Source organism: Cajanus cajan, chromosome 7 (genome assembly GCF_000230855.2).
Source record: "Cajanus cajan strain Asha chromosome 7, NIPB_CcT2T_4, whole genome shotgun sequence".
Classification (NCBI taxonomy): domain Eukaryota; kingdom Viridiplantae; phylum Streptophyta; class Magnoliopsida; order Fabales; family Fabaceae; genus Cajanus; species Cajanus cajan.
In genome coordinates, this window is record NC_138523.1 from 8,432,635 (window position 1) to 8,459,844 (window position 27,210).

The following is a 27,210-nucleotide window of genomic DNA, read 5'->3' on the forward strand; positions in this document are numbered from 1 at the left end:
ATAAAGATGTACACATTGCTTAAGTTGAAAGTTGTATGTTGAATGATGTTAAGTTGTGATGTATGCATGTATTACGTGTTTTATGTTGAAAGTTGTATAAAAATTAGAGGAGAGAAAATTTGTTTTAGAAATTAAAATATCACATTTTGTGAATATAAATTCTAGTGTTGTGAGAGCCCAAAGTTGAAATTCATTAATGAGTAAGTTACCTCTTGATTGAAAATTTATTTTTAAAGTTGTCTCCTCTATGATTTTATGTTGAAAATAGTATAGTAACATACTGAACCATACTTGTCATAAGTGGCCAATGAGTAAGGTACAAAGTTGGGGGTTAAATCCCTAAATTGAATACTGAACTTTATTAGTATAAATGGAAAAACCCGAGGAACCAATTTCAGTCACCATGCCAGTCGTTGTTGTTGGTTACTATACCAACTATTGTTTATATTTTTTTATATCAACTGTTGTGATTCAATAGGGTCATGCCACTTAGACTACTTATTAAGTTGTAGGAGATATCCATGAGTTAATATGTGTGACGAAGCATCAATTGTTCAATTATTTATGTTGCTCAGTTACTTTAAATTGATTAGTTGTTCGACTGTTTATGTTGCTCAATTATTATAAGTTGATTAGTTGTTTATATTGCTTAGCTGCTTAAAGTTGATAAGTTATTTATATTGCTCAATTGCTTTATGTTACTTAGTTGCACTTAGAACGCCAAATGAAAAAGGCCTTTACAAGAAAGAAATTTAAAGAAAATGAAATGAAAACAAGTCTTGAAATCTCTAAGTCTTCTCCTACACAATGAAGAAACTCATTAGTGTAAAAGGTCTTCTAGTGCTTGTCACTCCTCTCTTGATGTTTAATCTTCAAGGCTCTCTAAAGCTAGTCTAAACTAAGGAGCGAATTCTCCTAAGCCTTTATTAATATTTCAAGATACTATCTTGTGGCGAGGTGTCTTGGTTTATCTTCACTTGAAAGATTAACACAATAAACAACACTAAAGAACTTTTAGGAGACAAACAATAAATGCACAATTAAAAATTATTTAAACTCTAATAGAATTAATATGGCAAAACTAAAATAATGTCAAACAATTAGACAAACTAAAAATTAAGGTAAGATTTGGAAGTTAGAACTCAAAGGAGAATTCTTAGGATAGGTTCTAGAATTGAACTGCGAAAGTAATAAAGACTTAAAATCCACTTCCAAATTAAATGCAAATTTAAGTCAAATAAAATGTTACAAAATTAGTTCGAATTTTTCTTTTGACAAATGCTTCATATATTTTATTTTACACAATATTTTTCTCTTTTTTTCTTGTATTGTTTTTTTCTATTTCTTTTATTTTTGTTACACTTTTATTTTCTTTTATTTTGGAGCAAATTTGTGACGTTTTTTCTTTTGATAATGTTGTAAATTTTTGTCGCAAATGTTCCTAAGAAGAGAAACTTAAAATTGCAAAGAAATTTAGAAATAGAAACTCAAAATGAACCAAAATTTGGTAAGAAATTTTGAGGTAAAGTTTGTTTTCACTTGTGTTTTTCTCTAGAAAGTTTGTGAACTTCAAAATAGCAAGTTCAAATAACATTTACTACAACAAAAAATGTTTTTGTTTCATTCACCAAATTTTAATTCAAATTGAGTGGCAAAAATTTAGAATAAACAAGAAATAGTGAAAACTACCAGACAAGAGGAAACTTAACTCTGCTAGACATGTTAATGATCTAATAACATGTATGATTTCAAAGATTATAAACATAAAATCTAACAATCGCATTCAACCAAAAAAAATAACAAAAATGAATCAACTAGAAGTGATCACAAACAAGGACTAAACATGAATCTAAGAAAACATGTTTTTGCATTGATTTCAAAATCAAAGCTAAACTACACGAAGTTTAATTTATATTTTCAAACACAACACAACATATATCAAATTGAAGAGTAAAAGCACATAGAACATGAATCTTAAAATTATACAAGGTTTGGTTCGTAGAATACTAGATCTAAAAAAATTTGAACCAAATTTTTCAAGACAAACATAGATCAATAGAATTAGCATACAAAGTTAGATCTATACAACATAAACTTCACTAGACATGTAAGCATCTATGAACATGATGAAAAAAATGTAAAAGAAACCTCCATTGATGAAACCAAGGCTTTGATACCAAAATGATGGAAAATCCTATGAAGAAGATTGTTGAATTCTCCATAGTCTTTTCTAATCCTCATCCATGGCTCCAAATGTAAAAGAACTCAAGCAAATATGGATAGAAAGAAGAGTGTATGGTTTTCCACTTCCAAGTAGAAGATAAGAAAGAATTGAGAAACTTACCACAAGGAAGAATTCCTTGATAAAAATTCTTTTGGAGAAAATTCTCCAAGGAAGGCACATGACTTTAAAGAGATAGTTTGGAAAATCTCAAATCTCATTCAAGCATCAAAGTGACAAAATATACCTAAGGAAGCCTTATAGAGTTTAGTAGTTAGTGATGCAAGTTAACCTAAACAAGATTAGGTGTAACCAAGGTTAACTTGTATTAAGGTCAACTAACTCTAGTTTAACTTTGAAATTCAAATTTGAATTTTTCTTCTAAAAATGTCAACATCCTAGATCTAAAAGAGCAAATAAAATCTTGTCACATAATAAAGTGCAAAAGGTGTGATAGGGTGTGTTAGTAGAAAAGGGGGTGTAGAAATAAGCATGTCAAAAGTGTGATTAATGTGTGAAATGTGGCTTGGTGGTGATGTGTGAACAAATGAGAGAGTATGTGAGACCATAATTTTCGTCCACCATGATAGAGATATGACTCTCCACTCTATCATAGGCTAGACAAGTCCAATTAGCACATATACCAAATACTAGCTACACCCTCCCTAAAATACTAAATACATCCCTAAAAAAATTACGAGAAAATAAATACCTATACTATTTGACCAAAAAATAAAAATTTAAAATTAAGAAAATATTTACAAATAAAAATATGTACAAATAAGAAAAAGTAGACTACTATAAGTGGCCCAAATCTCAACATGAATGGCTTTCTTCTTCAAGTATAGTCCACTCTTCTTGACTCATTTTGGATTGACACCATTGGCATGATGTCATCATTAGTAAAATAAGAAGTCACTTTAAGATCACCTTGTCAGGGAGAATAAACATTTGAATGAAGTTGAAAAAAAAATACGGACCAAATCATGTAAGGAAAAACAATCACAAAGTTCTTTCCAAACAACAGATGCATCATCAATCCAGAGAATATTTGAAGCAATTTCTGATGAAATGAAATGATGAACCATAAAAAGAATAATTGAAATTACATCTCTTCCAAACAAAGAAGTTAGGATCATCGAGAGTAGGTTTATTGATGGAATCGTCGACAAAATCAAAATTATTTTTAAGTTGAAGAGACATAAACATGGATCCTTACTAATCATGATAATTAGAAGTATCAAGAGGTAGAGAAACAAGGATGAGAGATGGGTTCTTGTTAGGATGAATGCAGTAGACATTTGAAAGATTTTGAGAATAACCAATTATGATCGCCATGGATGTTGTTGAAGACTTCAAAGGAAAAATTTTGTACCAATGGCTATGGTGAAATGTTTAGGGTTTCAAAGGGAACAAAGGAAGATGAGAGAATTGTCTTTTAACATATACTATATTGAAAAAAAAAATCTCATTTCATAAAAGAAAAGTTTAATTGCCTCTATACATATAGGCAATCACTTAAAACAATATCAAATACTAACTACAAAAAACTATATTAAATACTAACTAATCTAATCATAATATTAACTAACCAATCTTTTGTAATAATAATCTTAATGTAGGAATAGAAGACTACTTTTCTCCATGTTATTTGGGATATTCAACAGTATATACAAAAAAAAAATGTTAATGTATGTTAAGAGTGTGTTAAATAATGTTATTAGTACCATCTAAACATAATTCTCTTAATACTTTGATAAGAAGAATTGAAAACTTCGAATTATTTGAGCAATACCAATGACGACAAGTGCGACTCAACTACTATTACAAACATTGGAGAAAGAATTTTGTAATGGTTGTTTTATTAATATCACATGATTGGAGTATTGGAAGTTTTATTCCTTATGGTCCTTTCAAATGACTTCTTTTTAATGACAACTATATCTGTATTCGTGAATTGAGATATAGAGACTTCTAAATACTATTCCAAAATCTTGATCATTACACATTAATTGTTTTTTCCCGATCTACTCCAACATTAGAAGATTTTTTAAAAGAATGTTAGAGACACACTCTTTTGAACACTCTTCTTAGTTGATTAAAAATTATTAAAAAAAATACAAAAAATTGATAAATTTCATACTATTTAATGATTATGTCTCTTGATTGTGATTTTTAATAAATTTTCATCAATAAGATGAAGTATCTTAAAAAGCATGCTAAAGAGTGTCTTGTTTACATTCTTCTAATTAAAAAATTAAATAAAAAGTACCTTGTTTTGTCTGTCAACATACCTCTTTTCACATAGTTGAAATTCAATGTTTGATTTCTCTCATTTCTATTTAGGGAATAAGCAAGTTCTATGCCTTAATCTTAAAGTTAGATAATAGCATAAGCATGTTTATATACAAATTTAAAAGTACTTGAGTTTATCTATTAAAATTAAAGAACATAACATTTTTCATAAGAAAAGCTCTAAAAATCTACTCCAAATTTGTATTCAAATAGATTAATAATAGTTAGGTGTTGCTAATTATGATGCAAGAGTGGCAATGGCGAACATCAAGTTCACCTAGTTTTCACCCAATGCAGTTCCATCGAAGCCACTTAAAATAATACATGTGCATGTAACGGTACCAGAAATCATCAATTACTATAAATATTGGTTATAGAAAGAAAACAAGTCGCACCATCGAAGATAACCCAATCTATATACAAAAGCCCCGTATAATGAAGAGGGATGAACATATAACCAACATATACTTAGCACCATCAATATATATATACAACCTAGGCTTGCGCCGGTTCACCTATACCTATCTTGCCTTACTTTGCCCTATGATTTTCAGCCATAATGAATCCAAAATGACAAAGGAAAAAAACTATAAGCTGATTATCAATAAGACCCAACCTAGCGATCTCTCAAAAAATGAAAATTTACAAGTTTGTTAGAATACTGACGGCCCAGTATTCAGTAAATTATTCTATTGTGAGAAGTCACCACGTCTTGAGGCGTATTGAGCTGTTTCTGCTTCAGAACCACCTGAACTGAAATCACGTGGAGGTGGAAAATGGATGGGTCCGCTCTGGAATGTGGACTTTCAAACCTTTCATTCACATTCTTCTCTGTCCACACTAGATCAGTATTTCGATGGTCATCATCCTGTTCGTTATCTATTACGTACTCCCTTTCATCTTCTTCTGAGAATTCTTTGGCCTCGGTTTTTGCTTGTCAGAAGCTGTTTTTGTCTGCAAATAAATATTACTGTTAACCAAACTGAGAATAACATAATAAAATTGAAACAATAACCCCCATGAAGAATGTTACGCCTAAAACTTCAAAATAACCGAAATGTTATTACATAAAACCAACAAAATGCTCCAATGATTAAGTTTCTTCCCAAACAGATTCATGGATTTCTAAGGGCATAGCAGATGTATGAACAGCTAAAATCTGCACCCATTGAATGTGTGCATTTAAAAATGTTGTGGAGGCAAGGTAATTATGATCAACTTAAACATGGCAAAGAGAGGGTGGTACTCCACCCCTCTCCCCAACTTTATGGTTGCTTGGATGTTTATGTGGTTCACTTGAACGGATTATAGTATTTATGTCGATGCTTAACCATTTTGATTCTTGCAAATGGAAGTCCCAGAAAACAAAACTTCGTGAAATGTAGGAAACTAAAACAATGGCTAGGGTATCCTCCAAAACAGAAAGCCAAGACTCACCCGATACACAGGCAAAGAAAGTAAGGCCATTAAAGATACAACCATCTCGTTCCAATCGAATGCACCAACCCTCCTACTCCTATCCCCTGTTACTGAGAGACTTCAAAACTTCCTTTTCACTGTGATAGATACCCATTGTTTAGTTATGTTAGAAAGAAGGGAAATGGGTCTGTAACTAATTAGACACATTGAGGGTGAGTTCATGTTAGCAGATCAGTAGATGGCTATAAATAGGAATAACCGTGAACTGTTTAGTGGACTTTTGTGATTGAGAAACAATGTAAGAGTGGGGATCCAGACCTCTGGAAATATCTAGAATTATGTATTGCTTCCCAGGGGTTTCTTCCTAGTTCCATTCAATAAAAACCAATTCTTACTGTTATGATACCACTTCTATCACACTACCTCCACAAAGATAAACCCTGTCACTATAACTAAGAATCTTCTCACTTTTGAATTGAAGAAAATTGCTTATTTTCAAATGGAATGCTCTCTGCAATATTGATATTTTTCCTTCTTCTTTTGGAGATAAAGAGAGATTGATTTCACTTTTCACGAAACAAAATCTCACTTGCTTGTTCTTTTGAAAAACACTCAAAACCCACAAGATCCAAAATATGCAATGTTCTGTACAGTTGGCATAAAAGCAGGACTTCCCCTTAAATTTTTCAAAACCTTTTCTTTATTTCTTGATCGACCAATATCTTACCTATCTGTTTTGATTCATTAATCAAAAGATTAGAAGCTAACTGCGCCTCTACAAAAAAACAATTCTTCTTATTTTTCTACAAGTAAAGATGCAGATGAACTTTAAAATTAAGAGACATGTAGAAATGTATCTTCAGCCACAAGATAATTCCTCAAGCAAAAGATCCTCCATTGTATACGAGAAACTACAAAAATTCCCAACAAATTTTAACACTTTCTTATCATGTTAATTAGTTCAGATAAAATTTAAGCACTCAGCACCAGTACTATATTCACGAAGTATAAAAATACCTTTTTATTACTGGACTTTGGTCCCTCCTGATCCATGGAAATATCATGATCTGCAGTTCCCTGGCCTAGACAGTTTGTTAGATCTTCCAGAGATGCATCACCTTCCTCATTTATCCGTATAGCCTTAGTAGGTTTTTTCTTTTTCTTACCCTTTACCTGAAAGGATAAGTGAGGTCAAATACAATTGAAAAAATTCTCTCATTGTTTGAGGATTCTGGAATTTTTCATACTGTTGGCCAGAAGGATATTCAACACATTGAAAATTTGAATATTGGATCACCAGATTCACAACTAACCTGAAGAGGGACTTCATTTAATTTCTGTTGCAATTGAACATCATCCAGAAGCAAAGATACAACATCTTCAGGAGCTAAAATGTCACCACCAACAGAACCACCAGTCATGACAAGGTTCTGTACAGTACTTTTCTGACTTGCTCTAAGAAGAATTTTCTCTTCAACTGTCTCTTTACATATAAGACGGTAAACAGTAACCTACAAGTTTTAATGTACACAAATAAAATTAGTTTTGAACTAAAACAGTAATAAGCTAAGCACTTAGAAATTCAGTGCTATATCCAACGAAAGTAAAATGAGTGGTAAAGGAGAAGAAAGGAGGAGGAATCACGGAGCTACATCCAAGGAAGGAAGTTCTATATACACCATTTGCTTGAGATGTTTGACATTCATACAAGGCATCCATTATTACCAAAAGTGTGCACATACAGTGGGTGAGAGGGAAGGGAAGAGAGAGATAAAACTAACATCTTTTGTCTGACCCAAACGATGAGCTCTATCCATTGCCTGTAGATCCAATGTTGGATTCCAATCACTCTCGTAAAATATGACTGTGTCAGCAGCTGTCAAGTTGATACCCAATCCACCAGCTCGCGTACTTAGTAAGAACACAAAAATATCATTCCTGCAAAAAAGATATAAAGAAACAACTCATCTTCAATAGTCTGACCAAAGTAGAGTCATTATAGCATGACAGACATTACCTGTGCTGGAAGTCTCTGACCATGTCTCTGCGATCCTGAATAGTGGACGACCCATCAAGTCTAAAATATTTATATTTTCTATAGTTCATATAGTCCTTCAAGAAAACAGTAAAACCACCTATCAGCAGTGAAACAAACCCACCAAAGTTGAATGATACACAATAACATGAGAACAAGAACCACACAGCTTGTGTAAATAGAAGCTAAGCATAGCAGGACCATTTCCACTTTCATATTACTAGCCTAACCCAAACAACCTCTACCCAAATTAAAATAAATAAATAAGATTAAACTCTTTTAGCTGCTTCCATGGAAAAAAGAAATAGAAGCCAATTATTTGTAAATTACATTGATTAAAGAGAAACGAACTGACATAGTCAGGGCTCTTGTAATAACAATGATTTTAATACGTTATTTATCCACATCTCACCTCTTTGAAAACACTGGATATAATACCTGAGATATCTATTATAAAACCAATAACAAACGGTTCAACATTATTCCAAGTTCAACAATACCTCTAAAATATTCAGCAAGGGCTCTTGTAGTAACAATGATTTAATAACTTAATTTTTCCACATCTCACCTCTTTGAAAACACTGGATATAAAACCTGAGATATCTTTTATAAAACCAATAACAAATGGACCAGCATTATCACAAGTTCAACAATACCTCCAAAATATTCAGCATCTTAGTCATCTGAGCAAATAAGAGAACACGATGATTTTCTGCCCGCAAGCGTTTCAATAATATATCAAGCGTTTGAAGCTTCTTAGAGTCCTGTATTAAACAGAAATTAATCAGTTCATATAATAGTTAATCACTTTTGTGTTAATGCACTCAATACAGTCAGACACAACAAAAGGAAGAATAACACTTACAGTGAGCAACTTTGCTGGATCAAAATTCCGCACAGGTGGTGAAGATCCAAAAATACTGTGCATTAACTGAAGTGCAGGCCGTGAAATAGGTAATTCGGAATCTATCTCTTGAATCAAATGAGGAGGATTATTAGGCTTTCTAGGCCCATTACATTCCGATGTTCGCGCAAATCCCACAAACAACCTCTTAACCCAAGGATCATGTAATTCTTCGATCATTTTATAGGTGAAGTTTCTGTCTGAGCAGTGAGCACGAATCTATAAAGAATAAAAGAAGCAATATGGTAGATAATTGATTATCATTTTAGAGGGAAAGAAAAGAAAAAAATTGTTTTGGAGGAAGTAACACGAGACTAGATAACCAAACAACATCACTTACTGGGGGAGCTCTAGTCGGTGGAATATACGTGTATGTGGAGTGAAGAAGCCTTGCATTTGATAAAATCCTATCCTGGTGTGGGACAACCAAGGCCTCAAAAGGAGCATTGGTGGGTCCAGTTGCAAACTTTTTCTGAAGAAACTTGGTCTCATATCTTGTTGGCAACAATAACATTCGTGAAACAGCTCTCACTTTATCTTTCTCAAGGTAACTACATTCAGGATCACCTACTGTGGCCTCTATAAGAAAGTCTAAAGCTTCATCAAGGAACTTCTGTTCCCATCTCATCATAGAAAATAATACTCGCTCCATAAAAGAACCAGTGGCCATAAAACCCACCTCTTGGGGTGATAAACCCATCAAATGGGTAAAACCAAAGTTTCCACTTTTCACAATATCTTCTGAGAAGATAGATCGATGAACATTTTCAGGACTAAAAATATTAAAACATTTCAGAAAAGATTCTCTGCAGACACCATAACCAACAGCTGAACTGAAAGTTTCAGAACTTTGCATAATCTCTTGATAGACAAGCTTTGGTATCTGCAAAGTTAAAAAATGAAAAGAGGGGTAACAAACAATCAATAAAGAAAAGCAGTTACTAGTAGGATATGCAAAACAAAGGAAAAATTAATTTCATGCTTTAATAAAAGGATTTTATTTGAATCTTGTGTGGCATAACATTCATTGACTCTCATATCTCTGTCCTTCATTCTTCATAATCATCACCAACCAATGTCCATGTTACTGTATAATACATTAATACCCCAATTAAACTTCAGGTATTCCTCTTTATTATCCACTAAGTACTAGATCTGAATCTCGTTATATTTTTCATTCTCAAATAAAATGGACAAAAGGCGAATGACATGGAAACAAGATAAAATCTAGGCATATTGCGTAAAATTGACTTTACTATCTTGCAATGCAAAATCTAAAGAATTCAGAGAGAATAAAGAATGATGTGAGCTGTTTTTTCATATTTTTTATCTTATTACAAGTAATGTATTTATAGGGTGCAAAAACAGAGAATTAGCTCTAACTGAGCTGTTGCAAGTGTAACTCAACAACTGTCATAACTAACTGAGAGGTAGCTCTAAGCTACCAGCAGGTCTATATTACTAATAGTATAACCAACACAGCATGTATACTATCATGCAAAATGTAAGAATGTGGTGTACAATTGACTTCCAGAAAATTCTTCCAAAAGTCTCATGACAGCTGTCTTTTGCCTACAAACCGATACATGGCCAAAAACATAATTGATGTGAATTGAGAGTTAGGGGTAGTTAAGACATTTATGCGTAGAAAATATTTGTTTATACACAGAACTGTCATAACTGCCTCTAACTCCCATCAATGACCAATCCAGGCTCATGCTATATCATATAATTCTAAAACTAAAATGCAGTCATTAAATACTAAAGACCAGACTCCCATCAATAACCAACCCAGGCTCATGCTATAACATACAATTCTAAAACTAAATGCAGACATTAAACACTAAAGACCAAATAGCCACATATATCAGCACGTAGCAAGATTGCAACAAGGTCCTGACTCCTTAATAAACTTGACTTAATTTTTCAAAAGAAGGAAAAAAAAAACTTGATGGAATGAATTTGCTTTTACTTCAAGATAAACTGTCAAATATTATATAATGCAAACAATCCCTAGATTACATCTGCTTTTGATTGTATACTTATAAAGAAATTGGTACAAAACTACAAATAAGTAATCAAGTTTACATAATCCTTTGCAACATCTTGAGTGATTTACAGAAAGCCTTGTTGAACACACTAGTTAAAAAGAATATGAAAGAGCAAAGATGGAAAAGAAAATAATGAAATTGAATGTTTTGATTTTTTTATATAGTAGATAAGGTTTAAGAAAGAACCTTGTATGATATGGGGTTATGCCCACCAGGATAGTATATATCCTCCAAATCCCCAAATGGAGGAGGTGGAAGGGAATTTGGAATTTCTCCAAAGTAAAAGTATGTGCTTCCCTCGTTCCTTTCGAACAACTCTGGATGGTTGCAAACCTACCATATTTCAGTAGCAATTTTTATTATAGGAAAACTTTTTTAAGGGGAGAGGGGTGTGGGACATCATTCAACTGAAACTCAAAAATCTATATTTCAAAATAAACTAATTAAAATATTTCACTAAAAAAGTAATAGAAAGTACATGAATAATATGAACTACCAACCTACCTTCCTTAGTTGAATAACGATATTCATTAAATTCATAACTTTCTTGTCATTGAGCTGCCCACGATTACTATCAAACAACCCAGCTAGAGATATCTTGTTCTTAATAGCTTGATAGAAAGCCTGCTGCCGAGAACTCAACTTGCAGTGCACCATAACCTCAGTTTTCTTAGTCAGCTCAGAAATTACATCTTTTTTAACACGTCGCAGCATGAAAGGTTTTAGTATTGAATGCTGTTAGAGATGTAAACAAAATGCAGGTCAAAGATGGTCTAAAAGAAAAGAAATTATAACAAATTCAAAAACGAGTCAAAATAATTAGATATGTTAATAATATAAGGGTCACAGTATAACACAATGTTGTTACTTCAATTATAACACCTGTGGGACATGTATCATTGAACAATACAAATGTTAAAAATTAACAAAGGCAAGAGCAACATGTGATAATAAGGGATGCTTTGGAAGCTTAGTAATGTCAGTGCAGACCAATCTATTTATATACATTAAAGCATACTAGCAGTGCACTATGGTAAAGTATATTATAATTAGTCAGACACCTATATTTCCAAGCACATTAAGCATGTGCTAGATACCCTTAACAAACATAATTACCACTCACTAATAATAATAATAATGGCTTTCTGATTTGCAAAACTATATTCAATCCGTCCCCACATTCAACAAATGCTAAAGCAAAGGTGTAGTTATATATACCTATTCTCATTAATAAATCCAATATAATAATTTTTTTTTAAAAAGAATCCAACAGAATATGTAAAATATTTTAACCACATGACTACTAGCTACAGTGAATACCAAACAGGAAAGTCAAACTTACCAATCTACTAAGCTGGTGCTCATTCAAAGTACCACCATGTTCTGCATGATTCTCAATTCTGGCATGAGATTTGATCATGAAAGACAGTAAGACTAGCAAAATGGCCATAATATCCAATGGACAATAATGAGGAATACAATTCAATACTTACCCTTTCGAGAACCACTCATTAAACTGCTCATGGCTGTCAAATAAAGTTGGCATGATAAAGTGCAACAAAGCCCACAACTCAGCCATATTATTCTGAACAGGTGTACCAGTCAGCAGTAGGCGATTACGACAATTAAAACTGAGAAGTGTCTTCCACCTTATGCTGTTAGATAAAAAGAATTTTAAAAGGTAGATCAATCATAACACTGATGATAATATGAATTCAACTATTAAAATAATCATGCATTTATAAAATATATTTAAAAGTTATACACAATTCAATCCTAAGAAAAAATGCATCACACAAATAATTAATCAGTTTTCTTATAAGAAAAACTTGGTCAATAAAGAATTACTGTCATTCCCTTGCACATTTAAAAAAACAGAGATAATTCAAAACCTAGTTGAACTTTTTATTGTCTGGGCTTCATCTAAAACCATGTTTTTATTGATAATATTAAACATTTAAAAGTTATACACAATTCAGTCCTAGGAAAAAATGCATCACACAAATAATTAATCAGTTTTCTTATAAGAAAAACCTTGGTCAAAAACAATAATCAATAAATAACTCGAGTCATTCCCTTGCACATTTTAAAAAAAAAAAAAAAAAAAAAAAAAAAAAGAGATTATTCAAAACCTGGTTGAACTTTTGATTGCCTGGGCTTCATCTAAAACCATGTACTGCCATTTCACACGGCGAAAATACTTCTCATCAGTTACTAATAGCTGATAGCTTGTTATGAGAATGTGGAATTTAGCCTCCCTGGTAAACAAGAAAGCAGTAACCACTGTATTCAGAAGGATGAAAATAGCAAAAAGATAAATAGCAAGTGGAATTAACATATGACACGTAAAGGTCAAAATAATGTATGCTTCACTAGCTCAGACCTTTTAAGGTTCTAATCAAGATACTCTGAAGATGAATAATGCAGTAATACTCACCAAAGACCTATACTTATCTAGAAAATAGATTCTACCATTTGTTGAGCAGTTTTTTACTTCACTTTCTTAAAACCCAAAATTTTGCTTAATGATGATTGAAAAGTGAGGATAAATCATTATTTCAAATTACGCAAAAAGAGTCCCTACTGTTAAGGAACTATTTCATATTGTCTTGTTAAACATATTGCAATCATAAAAAATGAGCCAATTGTCATTCAAGATTTTAAACATAAGACTCCAAAACGGTTATGGCATCATAAATAATTAAATCAAATTGTTATCCTTTCTTTATGTTTGTGAGAGACCAACTCTCATAAACTAAAAGATTAAGGATGGCAGATATAAATGGAAAACTCACTAATGCACCACCTCATCAAGTTCTTGTAGGGCTCAAATTTTGGATGCCACACCTGCTGATGTATATACTGTTGAAATTTAACTATGAGGATTTGACTCCTCTAAAGTGAGAGAATTGCACTTTAGAGAATAAAGTGCAATAATAACCATTAATAAAAAAATCAATGGTTGATATTATAATTAATTTTAGATTTAATTATGCAAAAATTTGATTTTATCACAAAACTTAACCCTTGATATTTTTAATCAACAATTGTGAGTGGACTTTACCTTCTAAAGTACACCCCTTACTTTAGAAGAGTCATAATACACAATTCCACTTCAAGCCCAAGAGAGTTTGTCAATACTCAATAGTAATACCCATATTGGGTACATCTTATAATTAAAAACAAAAACTTATTTTGACATTTCTATTTTCCCTATTTTAGGAGAGCATCTAGACTCCATTGGATCTGCATCATTTTAATTATTCATTCCCGCACAAAGCACTAAATCCAAAACCATTATAAATAGAACATTTATTTTTCGTTCCAACAGACAAATGAGAGCATATTTTTTTGTTTATAAAAATATGGCTTTCATTTCCAGCATCAAAATTCCACTGTAGACTGAAAATAGTGACCAAATTAAAAGTCACATCAGATATGATTCTTCTATAGCAAGAAAGAATCTTCACTGAGGTTCTCAGATGCTTGGGCTATCAACAAAATATATTTCTTTGGTACTAAACTACCATAGTAACTGCATTTAAGGAGATTTTCACAAAAGTCTAGCCCATAAAACTATTAGCATTTCTGCTATGATTTTTTCAAGGAACAGAAATGCTTGAGAAATTTGCATTACCTACGATAAAGGTCCTTTGGATTAATACTTTTCCTAAGCACGGTCCGCTCTGAAAGCCCTCCCCAATATGGAAGTCTTTTAAGCTCAGGGCAAAAGCGCTCAAGTTCCTCATTCCAATTGTTTAATACAGAAGCAGGTGCAACAACCAGGAAAGGCCCCCATATGTTTTTTTCCTGCATCATGCATACAAGTTAGAATAAAGTCACAAACATGTACAAAAACACCAGTTTGAATAGCTACCTCAGCCAAATGGGCTAAAAATACCATAGCCTGGATGGTCTTTCCAAGCCCCATCTCATCAGCAAGTATACCATTTAAACCCTGAAAGACACCAAAAGCATTCAAATTAACAACAATCCAAAATAGAGAAACAAAAAATAAAACAAAACAAAATCAAAAATTATCATGAGGAAGTTATTTGGGATAGCTCAACAACCTGCTCATAACAATTAACTAGCCACTGAAGACCTTTCAGCTGATATTCTTTAAGACAACCTTTAAATAATTCCGGTGTCTGAACTGTGGAAACCATTGGCATGGTTGATCTGCAATATAAGAACAAAAGCATCATTAAAGATGACATGTTATTGCTAAGTCTCACACACTTTAATACCATCCAGATGAAAAAACAGAAACAAGAAAATATACTTTTATATGTATATGTGTGTGTGGTGTGTCCATGTAGTGTACATGTATACATCCATGTATCAAACAATAAAGACAGAAAACTTACGGGGTTTGCAAATCAATGTTACTTGCTCCTGCTACTTGCTCTGTAAGTGAATCAGTTTCACCCACCTGGCGCAACCTCATGCATTCACTGTCAAAATCATTAGTCAACCTTTTCTGTTTAGAGACTGCTTCTTGAGCAGCCTTCAAAGCTTCCTTCTTCAATTCAGCCTCTTCTGCGTCTTCCTCCTCATTATGCCCAGCATCTGAAGTGTCAAACAGTGCATCTTGATCACCACTTGTTTTTTCATCTACCAAGGGTAAAGCATCTGATGAGTGTACACTTGACTTGTTCTGCATAAAGTGGCTATACAGCTCAGTTTGTTGTATGAGAAAATTAAGCCTTTGCTGCTGCCTCTTAGCTTCTCGAAGCTCCTGTTCACGCCTCAAAGCGTCAGCAGCTTCTTTCTCCTCTCTTTTCCTGACTTCGGCCTGAAAGAAGTGAAATTAGAAGCTTACAACATATTCTAGTCTAAAGCAAAGTGAATTTACATCTGTGGTGATTTTCACATTCAAAATAAATTTTGAGAGATTATCAAGCATGAAAGTCAACAAAAAAAGACCACCCATTTTCTTCAAGATAAAACAGACTGCATATATCTGAAAATCTCAAAAGCCTCCTAAGCTGAAAAGTTTGTTAAACATAGTGTTAAAAAAAGCTGTTATTACATGTAAATATGGAAATATCTGTTGCTACAAATCAGGAATTTAGATTGATTCTTGTGTATCTATGATTGATTCTATCGTACCCTAATACTTGATTATAAATAACATTCAATATATCCTTTCTACATGGTATCAACTATCAAGAGTTTAGGTTTCCTTTGTTTCTGCTCGGCTCTGCCAGAGGTGTCTCCCATTGACAGGTAAACAGTAGAATCCCATACAACAAAAACTAGTTATTGTAGTTGGAGAACCCAAGGCCTTATAAATCCCACACTAGAATCCCATACATCCAATGTGAGACTCAAGTCCCATACCTAGCAATTGGATCCTAACATATTCTCTCTGTGGCAACCCTGTATGATAAGGACCTAGGCCCTTGATTAAGAAGGTTTACCAAAGTAAGTGTAAGATGGTTTTACTTATGACTAGTTGAGATTTTTGTAGTTAGATAAAGATTTAACTAATTGTGTTCAAGGTTTGTTTGGTAGTGACACTGAAAGAATAAGTAGGGGAACATTAAGAGGGACGGCATTAGTCTGTAATTGAGGAAACAGTGATGAGGGAGAGCCCTGGATCTGTTGAATATCTAGGAAGTCCATATTCTCGGAAAGCGCTCCAACTCTCAGTACTGTACCACATTGAGCAATATTGGGATTTTTTTTTTAAATAAAGATTCAGTCTTTCTTCAAATATTTGCATTTCTGATCCAGTTTCTAAAACTATACAACAATTTTTTGGCTGATTCCCCATGGTCTCCAAAGGGTCCTCCATAAATTTTGGTGCTTTTGTGACCTTAACCACTGTCCCGGTTTGAAAAATTGACTAGGCCAGAGAAGGTCATGCCTAGTTGTGGTTTCTAGGCCAAGGCCATGCCAACCACTTGACCACCCATGCCAAGAACATCCCACCAAGGATCAAACCTATTATCAGCATATTGACACCTCCTAATGCAGTGTTTTATGGTTTTCTATTGCACTCAAACTCTAGCCGTGATACCATGCATTTACAACCTGCTATGACATCTAGCCGAAAGCCAAGCAAGCTTATTCCAAAGACATTCATCACCTTTCCAGTGTTATTTTCAACCTTATTTTGATCAAGTTGAAAAACTTAGATGTGCAGACATATCTTGGAAAGCTTGATCCTTTAATTGCTGATTTTGAAACCCTCATGCGAAATAACAAAGCAATTTTTTTGTGGTTCATGCACTTGTCAGTCTCCTGCCCAAACTAATGCTTATTCCTAATCAAATTTTATCACGCTCTCATGTTTCATCCTATGACATGATTAGTGAACAATTGTTCATCTCTCCACTCCATACTTTCAGCAACACCTCCTATTGATTGCAATAACTGTGGCGAGTACCATGATATTGACCACCACAACCCCTTACTTTGTCAATTTGTCTGGCACACTGAGAAGACTGGAAGACATGAGAGAATGTCGCAACCAAGGCTAGACAACAATTGAAGCTTGTGATAGTAGCTCAAGTTCCCCCCTTGCCCTCAACTTCAACGAAATCTTGTCTATGTTGACATTCCCATTTTTTAAGATTTGTTCCTTCTCCATTGTTCAACATCTCCCCTTCATCCCTGATCCACTGAATATTCCACCTGTTGTTTCTAGCTCCAATCATTACTTTTGCAGTTTTGCTCCACCTCCATTGCTTACTTATCGACGACAAACACAACCTCCAATACAATTCCATTCATTGATCCTTAACTTCGTCTTGCTATTTCTCTCTTCTTTTGGATTTTGTGTATATTCCTAAAGCTCTATTTAGTTCAATGAAGGGAAGGGGAAGGGAGTGGAGCAAATTTAATTACATATTTTATTCGGTTAGAGAAGGTGGGTGGGGTGGAATAACTCTATCACTGTTTGGTTCATAAGAGATGATCTTTCCAGTCAAACAATTTAAAAAAAATTATGTGTAGTCCTTAGCCACCAAGAAAGCTTTAAACCGAACAATAGCCACCAGGAATCTTGTCTAGAGGTAAGGGATCAAGTTCCCAAGTGCCATTCGCATGTAAAGTTGTGATTTCGTCCAACATCATTGGGTGCTAATTGGGACTTGAGATCAATCACGGCTTCACCTATGATTTGCATATAGTGTTTGGTTGGAAGGAAATGGAGGGGAGGGATTTCTTTATACCTTTCTTGTTTAGTTCAACTTTTAAAAGGGGAACAAAACAGAGCCAAATCCCTCCTCACCAATTTTGGCTCCTCTCCAAATTGAGGGGATAGCTTTACACCAATTGGCCAAAATTACTTATGTTCGTCTCTTTCTTGTTATGGCTATCAGCCATCTCATTGTCCTCTCCACCCGTTGGAAATATTAAGAATATATTCTTAAATTATGAATTGCAAGAAAAGATTTTATAGTTTCAGGTGGCTCTCACCTTGTTTTTTAGCTTCATCTTCGTCATTATCTCTATGGTTTGAAGTAGTATCATCATGCTTGATTTGGCCATTTTAGCTTTGCCTTAATAAAGTTTAGCATCACTCGTGAGCGTGATCACTCTACATTTTCCATTCACTTTCTGTCTTGGGATAAAGAAGGTATCCAGCAGCTCAAATATCACCACCTCAATCAATTTCAAATGAAAGAGTTGGGACCTCTCAAATATTTCTTAGGAATTGTAGTTGCCCAATCCTATATTGGCACTGCAATCACCCAACAAAAGTACGCTTTGAATATTTTGACTTAGACCAATAAACTTAACTTCCATCTCACTGATACTCCTATGGATCCTATTGCCAAGCTTCTTCAAAGTAAGGAGGATTCATTAAAAGACCTAGGAAGCTATCAATGTCTCAAGGGCAAAGTTAACAATCTCACTATCACCAAACCTAACATCAAATTTGTAATTAGAGTGGTAAGTCTATTTTTTTAATGCCCCTTGTAATAGTCATTAGGATGTTCTCATATTATTCTTAGGTACATCAAAAATACACCAAGACATAGCTTACTATATGAAGATAAATGCAATGCCAAAATCATTAGTTACTCTGATGTTGATTGGGAAGGATCACCATCAAATAGGAGATTCACTTTTGGGTATTGTGTTCTTATTGGAGAAAATATAAACTCACAGAGAAGCGAGAAACAGAATATAGTTGCTAGATCCAGTGTCGGAGTTGAATACCGTGCAATGGCAGTAATTGCATGCAAGTTTACATGGCTCAAGGAACTCCTCCAGCAGCAAAAGTTTGGAGGCATTAAAGATACTAAACTTATTTGTGACAATCAAGTCACTTTATGTTGCATCAAATCCAATCTTTCATAAACTAACTAAACACATCAATTGTCACTTCGTAAGAGAAGGTGCTATCAAGGGAAATCACAATTGGCCAACATATTCACACTCAGGTTCTTGTATTGACTAGATTTGTAACAAGCTTGTTTCATGACATATATGCTCCAACTTGAGAGTAAGTGTTAGAAAAGGACATTTATTACATTTAAATATGGAAATATCCATTACTGCAATCTACAAATTAGGGATTTAGATTGATTCTTTTGTATCTATGTTTGATGTATTTCTATTGTACCCAAATATGTGATTATAAATAAAGAGCTTGTGTGAATGTATAACACAACATTCTATATATCATTTCTATATATAGTCATTTCTACACATAGTTTGAAGTCATGGATATAATTGTGTGCAAAATACAACCTAGAATTAAATCGGTCATTCCCCACTAAAATTTAAAAATCAATTGATACCATTTAAATAATCTTGTTATTTGTATTTCCTGGTATGTGTAACATTCTAGTGCTGTCAATTGGTCATTTAATAAAAAATTTTCACTTATCCAAAATAAAACATTTCAATAATCTCATTGACACTCAAGATTACAATATTAAGATGATGGTAAAGATCCATTACATAGCATTAACAAGACAAGCATACAGAAGTAAATCAACAGAATCAAAAACTCAAAGGAATTAGAAAGTACCATCTCCTTATCTACTTGTTTCCAGAGCAGCAACATGTCTCTAACTAGTTTCCGGGGACGACCACTAGCACCCTTAATCAGTTTAAGTGATCTACTAACTTTCATTTTAACCTGAAGAAAAAATGGATTCATAAAAGTTGATATAGAAAATCGAAAATAGAAAACCAATATCAAAAGCTTTGGACTATTTAGCTTAAATACAAAAACCAATATGAGATAAAACAGAGGAAAAATATGGGAGGGGGATAGCACATGCCTCTCTTTGACAATACTGTGTGAACCTCTTGGCATCAACGAGTTGCTTTCGATGAAAAGAAGTAAAATTCCTATGATGCTTCGGTATGTCTCTTTTTACAATGTTTATCCAAATCTTTCCAATTCGGTCCATTTCTTCCCTCTCTATCAAAGCAGGATCTTTCTTTAACTTTTGCTTCTTTGGTAGGCTTCGTTCAATTATCTGGAAAAAAAATCATAAATCAAGGCTGAATGAAAAGAAAAAAGGGGAAAAGAAAGTTAAAAGACAGAAGTCTCTCATCATACACATACCTCATATGTGTCACCCTTTTCCAAAACCTTAACATAATAAACCTGCAATACACCACCCTCAGATAAAATAGATCGCTTTATGCTTCCAGCAGCACCCTCTGGAATGGATGAATTCAAATCAACATCAGACACTTTCAGACTGAATTTATGATGTGAATTAGAAGCTGGCATGGCCTTTATTCTTGCTTGAAGTGATTCATATTGAGATAGGGGTTCCCCCATGCCTGCTCGGTTTCTAGTCCCAAGCCTTTTATCGGCAGCCACCATTGCAGCCAAGGACCCCAAATCCAAGGTACTCTTTAAGTAAAAATCCTCCACATGGATATCTGAGAAGTTTGGAAGGTTCAGTATCGAGGCCAACGTATCATAAATTGGAGGAATCTTGTAAGTGATACCATCCTCAATGTCCAAAGAAGCAGGTTCATACTTAATCCTGCAAGAAGTCCACAAAAGGTAAGGTCATTTGTAACTTAAAAGTATTTGAAACCTCCAACACTATCAATGCAACAGACCAGGAAGGCATACCTATCAGTGCCATATTGCTGCTTAAAATCTGCATGACTCTGGTTCCCTTGTTTCTGATTACTCGAATCATGAAGCCATTCAGATGCACTTTCTGCAGCATGCGATGTTCCCTTGTAATCGTTCACTGGCTTGCGAACTTTTAAGCCATTGTTACTTTTGACAAGAGGAACAGCAATCCGATTATGAGCAGGATTAGACAAGGCCTCCTTACGCCTCCTTTTGTATTTCTGAACATGGTCACCAAGCATTGATCGATATCGCTCCTCTGTCATGTAAGTCCCATAATATCTTCCCTTATCCTCATCATCAGTATCACTGTTCTGAGACCATGCCCTCTTCCTCGACAAATTCCCCTCCCTTGCGTACATATTTCCATTATTGTGATTAGCCCTACCACCTACTTACAAAAGCAGCACGAAAATACGTTAAAGCACAAACACCATCCAAAGTCCAAACAGTCAATTTTTCAATAGTTTCATATTTCACAAGCATCAAAATCAAAATACACAATGAGTGCCCCCACAATCCAAAACAGATAATAACGAAAATATAAAAATTTAAAATAAAAAAAAAATAATGCCTACCTTGACTATCTCTGTTCTCGTCGTCATGACTACTACTCCCATAATAATCAAAATCATCATTATCTTCGTGTGGAAGTTGAAAGTTCATCAAAGGCTACAACAAAAATAAAAACAAAAGCACAATCAGAATGTTAAATTCAAAGAATTTACATACATTCTCTACAAATATAAACAGACGATCAACAAAAAAGAAAAGAACGTAATAAAAAACCAAAGCCGCATTGAATCTCCCATCCACTCAACAATGGTTGAAAACACAAATCAGCTAGGGGAAAACGAACCTCGAGGTTGAAGAGAGTGGAGTAGAAGGAGTGGTTGCGTTTGGTGGCGCGATCCATGCGCTAATGAGAACTAAGAAACCCTAATTTTCCGAAAGAGCGAAGAATAATGAGAAGAGGTTTGGGAGAGAGAGGGAAAAGGCTTAGCCCTAAAAGGAATGAGGGAGGAGAAAAGGTGCGTAGGATAAGGAAGGTGGCGCTGAGAAAGAGAAAGAGAAAGAGAAAGAGAAAGATGGTAGACGCAGACGGTGTGCGAAACACGGGCAAGTACTAACATGCGCTGGGTGGGTGTCATATTTTGTAAAGTGCGCTACTGAGCGTGTGTTGGGGGAATTGGTGTATCAGGGGAGTGTTTGCGTTGAGATAGGGCGCTAACGAGCGGGGAGGGTAACGGTTTGCTGGTGTTATTATTACGACGCAGAGAGCACGAAGGAAATTTTTAATTTTTGTTTACAATTTGAATTAAAATTAAAAAAATAATACTTAATAATAAATAAATATAATAAAAATAAAATAAAATCGGTGTGCTTTCAAAACTTGTCGCAGGATATAGTGTATTTATTTCTTCATAGATTAAATATATATTTATATAAAAATAAATTTATATATAATAAAAATTTAAAATAAATTAAAATTTTGGATTAAAATTTTAGATACTAAAATCAAATCTATTATCTATTATGTGGACAAATGTAACATGCTTTATTTTTCTTAATTTTTCAGTAATTTTTATTATATCTTTTAATTTATAAAATATATTAATATGTGTAATTATAATAATTATACAACACTAGAGTGAAAAGACATTTCAAGCCTTCATGTATTTTTAAAAAATATATATAAAAAATTTAATACTTAATAATAAGAGAATCTAAACAATTTTATTTGTAAGGGTTTTTTTTTTTTTTGAAAAAAAAAGGTAGAAAAAGAAAGAGTAATTGTCCACAAAATATATACATATTTTTTAGATAATTTTATCTTTAAATTTTTAAATATTAAAAATTAATCATTTTTATAAAGATAAGATTCAAACTCAAGATTTTTAGGTTTGAAGATCAAATATAATACTAATTAATCTATCAAATATTTAAAAAATTTAAACACTAATATTAACTAATATATAGAGGTACAAAATATCTCAACCTCACTAATATATATATATATATAATAAAACTAGTAAATAACTCGTGCATATGAGTGAAGTCATTATTAGTTTATATATTATTTTTTTGTATAACTTGTAAAATAGATAATTTTTTGGACATTTATGTTTAATACGTATTACAATTTTTATCATTAAATTCTTAACATTTGATATGAAAAATAGTTTGTTTACAAAGTAAATAAATAAAAGTGGAAAATAATATATATATATATATATATATATATATTAAACAAATATATGTACATTATTATAATAATTTATACTATATATAAATATTATATTACTTTTTGGATTTTGTTTTTCTTAAAACTCATTTATCTTTTAACATATTTATATTTGTTTAAAATATTTTTATTCTTATCTCTATTTATCATTATAATCGAAGATTCTTTTAGTGATTCCACATAATTTTTTATAATAACTGTTATTATTAAATAATTTTTTTCTTCAATTAAATAAAATCATTATCATCATCTTTTTAATAATTTGTTATTTTTTATTTTTTAACAAATATATAATGCATATTTTCCTCTTCTATACTCTACTATATATAAAGGGATACCAATTGCATAATTTATTTTTTATCTTCACTTTTTTTTGACAACATTGTATTTTCCATAACTATTTCATCTCCAACTACTTTTGATGGACATGATATTTTATAGAAGTTAGATTTCAATCATCATGTCAAATGATCTTTTAACATCTAAACAACACGTGTGAATTAAGGTTCACATACTAAAATAAAAAATATATCTATTAAAATAAAAAAATAAAAATAAAAAAATAATTGACCCTTCTTTCCTATATGTAGTTATTTTATATTAACATTAAAAATAAACTTTTACAATATGTTTTTGAAAATATGATGCTAGTTTTTCTCCCAATATCAAAGTTTATCTCATTGATGTCTTTTCTTTTCGTTTTTTCCTCATGCGTATCTATTTTATAGCTAAATCAGAGGTAGTCTCACTAGGCATTGTCTCCTAGTTTTGTGACTACTAATCTTGTATTATTCTCATAATTCTTCAGACTGATCTAGATTTTTTTACACCATTATTGAGCCACAAATTTAGTTTTATTTTATAATTAGGAAGATTAGATGTTCTCAAAGTGCCGAGAATTTACTTGGAAAGACTTTAAATATTAATTTGATTGTCTATGTTTTTTACTTGTCAATTGAACATGAACTTTGACATTCCTTTTCATCACCTCAAAATAATCTAAATCAATATAACTAAAAGAAAATTTAAAAAATATATATCTAGTATTACTATTAAATTTTGCATTCAATTAACATATTCAATAAAATACCTAGAATTAAAGACAAAACATAGTGACTAATTTGATTAATGATCTCAATAGTGGATGCCAAAATATCTTTACATTGCAAAAACAAACTTATTTTTGTTTTGTTGAATTAAGTTAGGTTATGTGCTCTAAACAATGGTAGTTGTGAAATCATCAAAGTATGTTAATAAAAAAATGTGAAATATCAATAGAAACATATCCATCTTCTAGTTCAAACATTTTTTCATTTCCAACATCTAATATTGATTGTGAAAATTGATTGAGTTTCAAAGCACTTATGTTCACTAAAAAAATTGTTTTATAGTACCACATACTCTATATAATAATATAATATTTATCATTAAAAATTACTTTTACATATACTATATGTTGTTACATGTCAGTAAATATTTCTCATGACTGTTAAAATGTTGGGCATAGCTTGTAGTGACACATAATATATGTTATTGAAACTCAATCAAAATTAACATTAAAATTATATATGAGTATATGTCAAATTAATTTATACATATATATAATATATCTATTGTGAAACTTTTTGTATGTCATTATATGTAACATTTTTATGATAGTTGTCTAAATTGCTTTATAAAAAACATTATTTTTTGTGAGTTAATACTTGACAATAATCTCAATTCTCAAATATAAGATGCATTAAATTGTTGCATGATTAATATCTAAATGAATTATCTTAGTATGACTAATAAAATTTGTCTAAAGTCTGCACCAAAGATACTGATCTTTCTTTTAAAAGTTGAAGTATTATCATGATTTACTTTCATGATGTTCATTAGAGTTTTATCCAAATGTCTCAAAACAAAATTTATCCGCTATTAAAGTTGCATCGTAATATCAACTTCGTTAATTTCAATAAATAAATCAAGTTAACTCCATATGTGAATGTCACAAATAATTATCTAATGTGGGAATATGTATTCTCCCACCTCTAAGTAATATTAAAGATATAATGTCACTTAATGCGCTATTAGAACAACATTTTGTTGGAACCAAAATACAAAAACTATTATTTTTCACATGAATGTTTTCTTACTTTTATAAAAAAAATTAATTTTTGTATTAGATTAATAAAATAATTGTGAATATATCATTTGGTCCACTAAATTTTAAATTTATTTTTATTATCTAATAAAATAATTATTATAGCATAAAATAATAGAAAGTCAAAATATTTATATATGTTATTTATTATTTGATTCATAAATACAAATTAAAAAGGTATCGTTATGAAAAAAATAATAGATAAAAATAGAATAATAGTAATAATAAAATAAATAATTTTATAATATCATAATAATATAATAAATATAAAATGTATATATAATATTATGTTAAAATAACTATTTTTTATTATTTAAGAATTTATACTATTTCATTTGTATTAGTATATATTTACATAATATAATATAATATAATGAAATGAAAAGAGTAATATTTTATAAAGATATAATAAATCTAAAAAAATATATTTAATAAATTATTTATTCATAAATTTTAAGAAATAGAAAATTTTGATATAAATATTGTACTGTCGCGCGTATTAATAAATAATATAATATTATAATAACATAATAAATTATAAATATATTATAACATTCGAAAAAATATATATATATCGTATTGTAATAACAATATAATAGTAGTAATAATAATAAAATAATAATATAAGGATATATATTATTTTATAATATCATATACCTATCAATGAACGAATGTATATGTCTTACTCAGTGTCGGTGTTTAGTACCATAAAGAAACCATTCCAGATCTGCAAACGGAGAGATCGGAAAAGGAAAGGGTTGTAAATGAAAATGATTCAACTAAATTTTAATTAGAATATTAAGGAGTGTTTAGTATACAGTTTTTTTTTTTTTTTCAAAATCTAATATGAAAAATATTAATTTTTCATGTTTGATTTATTATTTATAAAATTATATTCCTAAGAAACATTATTTTTTAAAATATTTTTTACATAAATTTTTGACGAAATTATTTTCATGGGGAGAAGTGATAAACTAACTTTTACAAGATAAAAAAAAAAGTTTTAATGTAATAAATACATTATGTTATCTTATTTATTTATTTATTTAATCCAGTAAAAATTATTGATTCTCATGTAATATTTATAAATATTTCTAAAAATATTTATGAACTATCAAATAAATTTTTATAATTTTCATGAATAATGATTTCAATGCATTAAATATTTTGTCATGTATCAAACGTCTCTTAAAATTTTAATAAAAGAAAGATAAATAAATTTAGTTATGATTCTAAAAGATTGATAAAATATATTTTATTGTGACTGATAATAAAAAAATAAAAAAACTTGAAAAATAGATATGTGTTTTAAGAGATGACTTGTCTATATTAATCACTCGTGTCTTTATGTTTGCATTTTATTTGCTAAATTTTATATATTATAATTATTTTTTATTGTATATTTTCTCTGAGCTGAAACATAAGAGAAAAAAGTATAATTCAATGTAAAATATTATTTAATATTACTAATTCTATTTAAAAAAAAATTCAAATTACTCTATATTAAACCTATTATTAAGCGGTCAAATTTGATTACACTAATAAAACACATTACCATTACGCTAAGGTATACATTAAGATGATTTTATTGCACTAACTTTGATATTTGTTATTATTTTTTTATATCTTTAAAATATCAAAAACAATAGTATATATAAGGTTTATTAACTTTATATTAGAAATTAACAATGATAATGTATTACTAAAATATCTCTTATCATTTCTAGTTATTGATTAACATGAAAATAGGAGAAAGACTAACTTGTGTAAGTTTGATAATTTAGTTTCCCTCACTTATCCGATAAATGGAATAGAAATATCA

General features: G+C 31.3%; 1 protein-coding gene across 2 annotated transcripts; it reads right to left on the reverse strand.

Moving 5' to 3' along the window:
- Positions 1 to 4,915: 4,915 nt before the first annotated feature.
- LOC109807870 (chromatin-remodeling ATPase INO80) lies at positions 4,916 to 22,251 on the reverse strand. Of its 2 annotated transcripts, XR_014428149.1 has the most exons (24): positions 21,857 to 22,251; positions 21,576 to 21,669; positions 20,992 to 21,388; positions 20,467 to 20,899; positions 20,177 to 20,377; positions 19,921 to 20,031; positions 15,296 to 15,723; positions 14,999 to 15,107; positions 14,803 to 14,883; positions 14,563 to 14,735; positions 13,058 to 13,183; positions 12,419 to 12,580; positions 12,268 to 12,325; positions 11,430 to 11,660; positions 11,112 to 11,258; positions 9,215 to 9,757; positions 8,836 to 9,093; positions 8,627 to 8,734; positions 7,953 to 8,047; positions 7,717 to 7,873; positions 7,249 to 7,446; positions 6,953 to 7,108; positions 5,954 to 6,072; positions 4,916 to 5,470 (listed from the first exon to the last, which is right to left on the reverse strand). XR_014428149.1 is itself a non-coding variant. In XM_020370560.3 (23 exons), the coding sequence occupies exons 1-23, from the start codon at positions 21,911 to 21,913 to the stop codon at positions 5,399 to 5,401; spliced, it is 4,395 nt and encodes a 1,464-aa protein (XP_020226149.2). In that variant the 5' UTR covers positions 21,914 to 22,249; the 3' UTR covers positions 4,916 to 5,398. The 2 variants fall into 2 exon arrangements, 1 of the variants encoding a protein (XP_020226149.2); XM_020370560.3 differs by lacking the exon at positions 5,954 to 6,072 and having other exon boundaries at positions 21,857 to 22,249.
- Between the last annotated feature and the right edge of the window lie 4,959 nt (positions 22,252 to 27,210).

Bases quoted from the DNA above. Each gene is read 5' to 3' on its own strand.
- LOC109807870 (XM_020370560.3), bottom strand. From the start codon at position 21,913: ATGGATCGCGCCACCAAACGCAACCACTCCTTCTACTCCACTCTCTTC. The intron at 20,032-20,176 runs GCATGTGCTATC...TTTTTTCTTCAG, and splicing joins CACAGTATTGTCAAAGAGAG to GTTAAAATGAAAGTTAGTAG. The intron at 8,048-8,626 runs GTATTGTTGAAC...GTTTTCTTGAAG, and splicing joins AGATGCTGAATATTTTGGAG to GACTATATGAACTATAGAAA.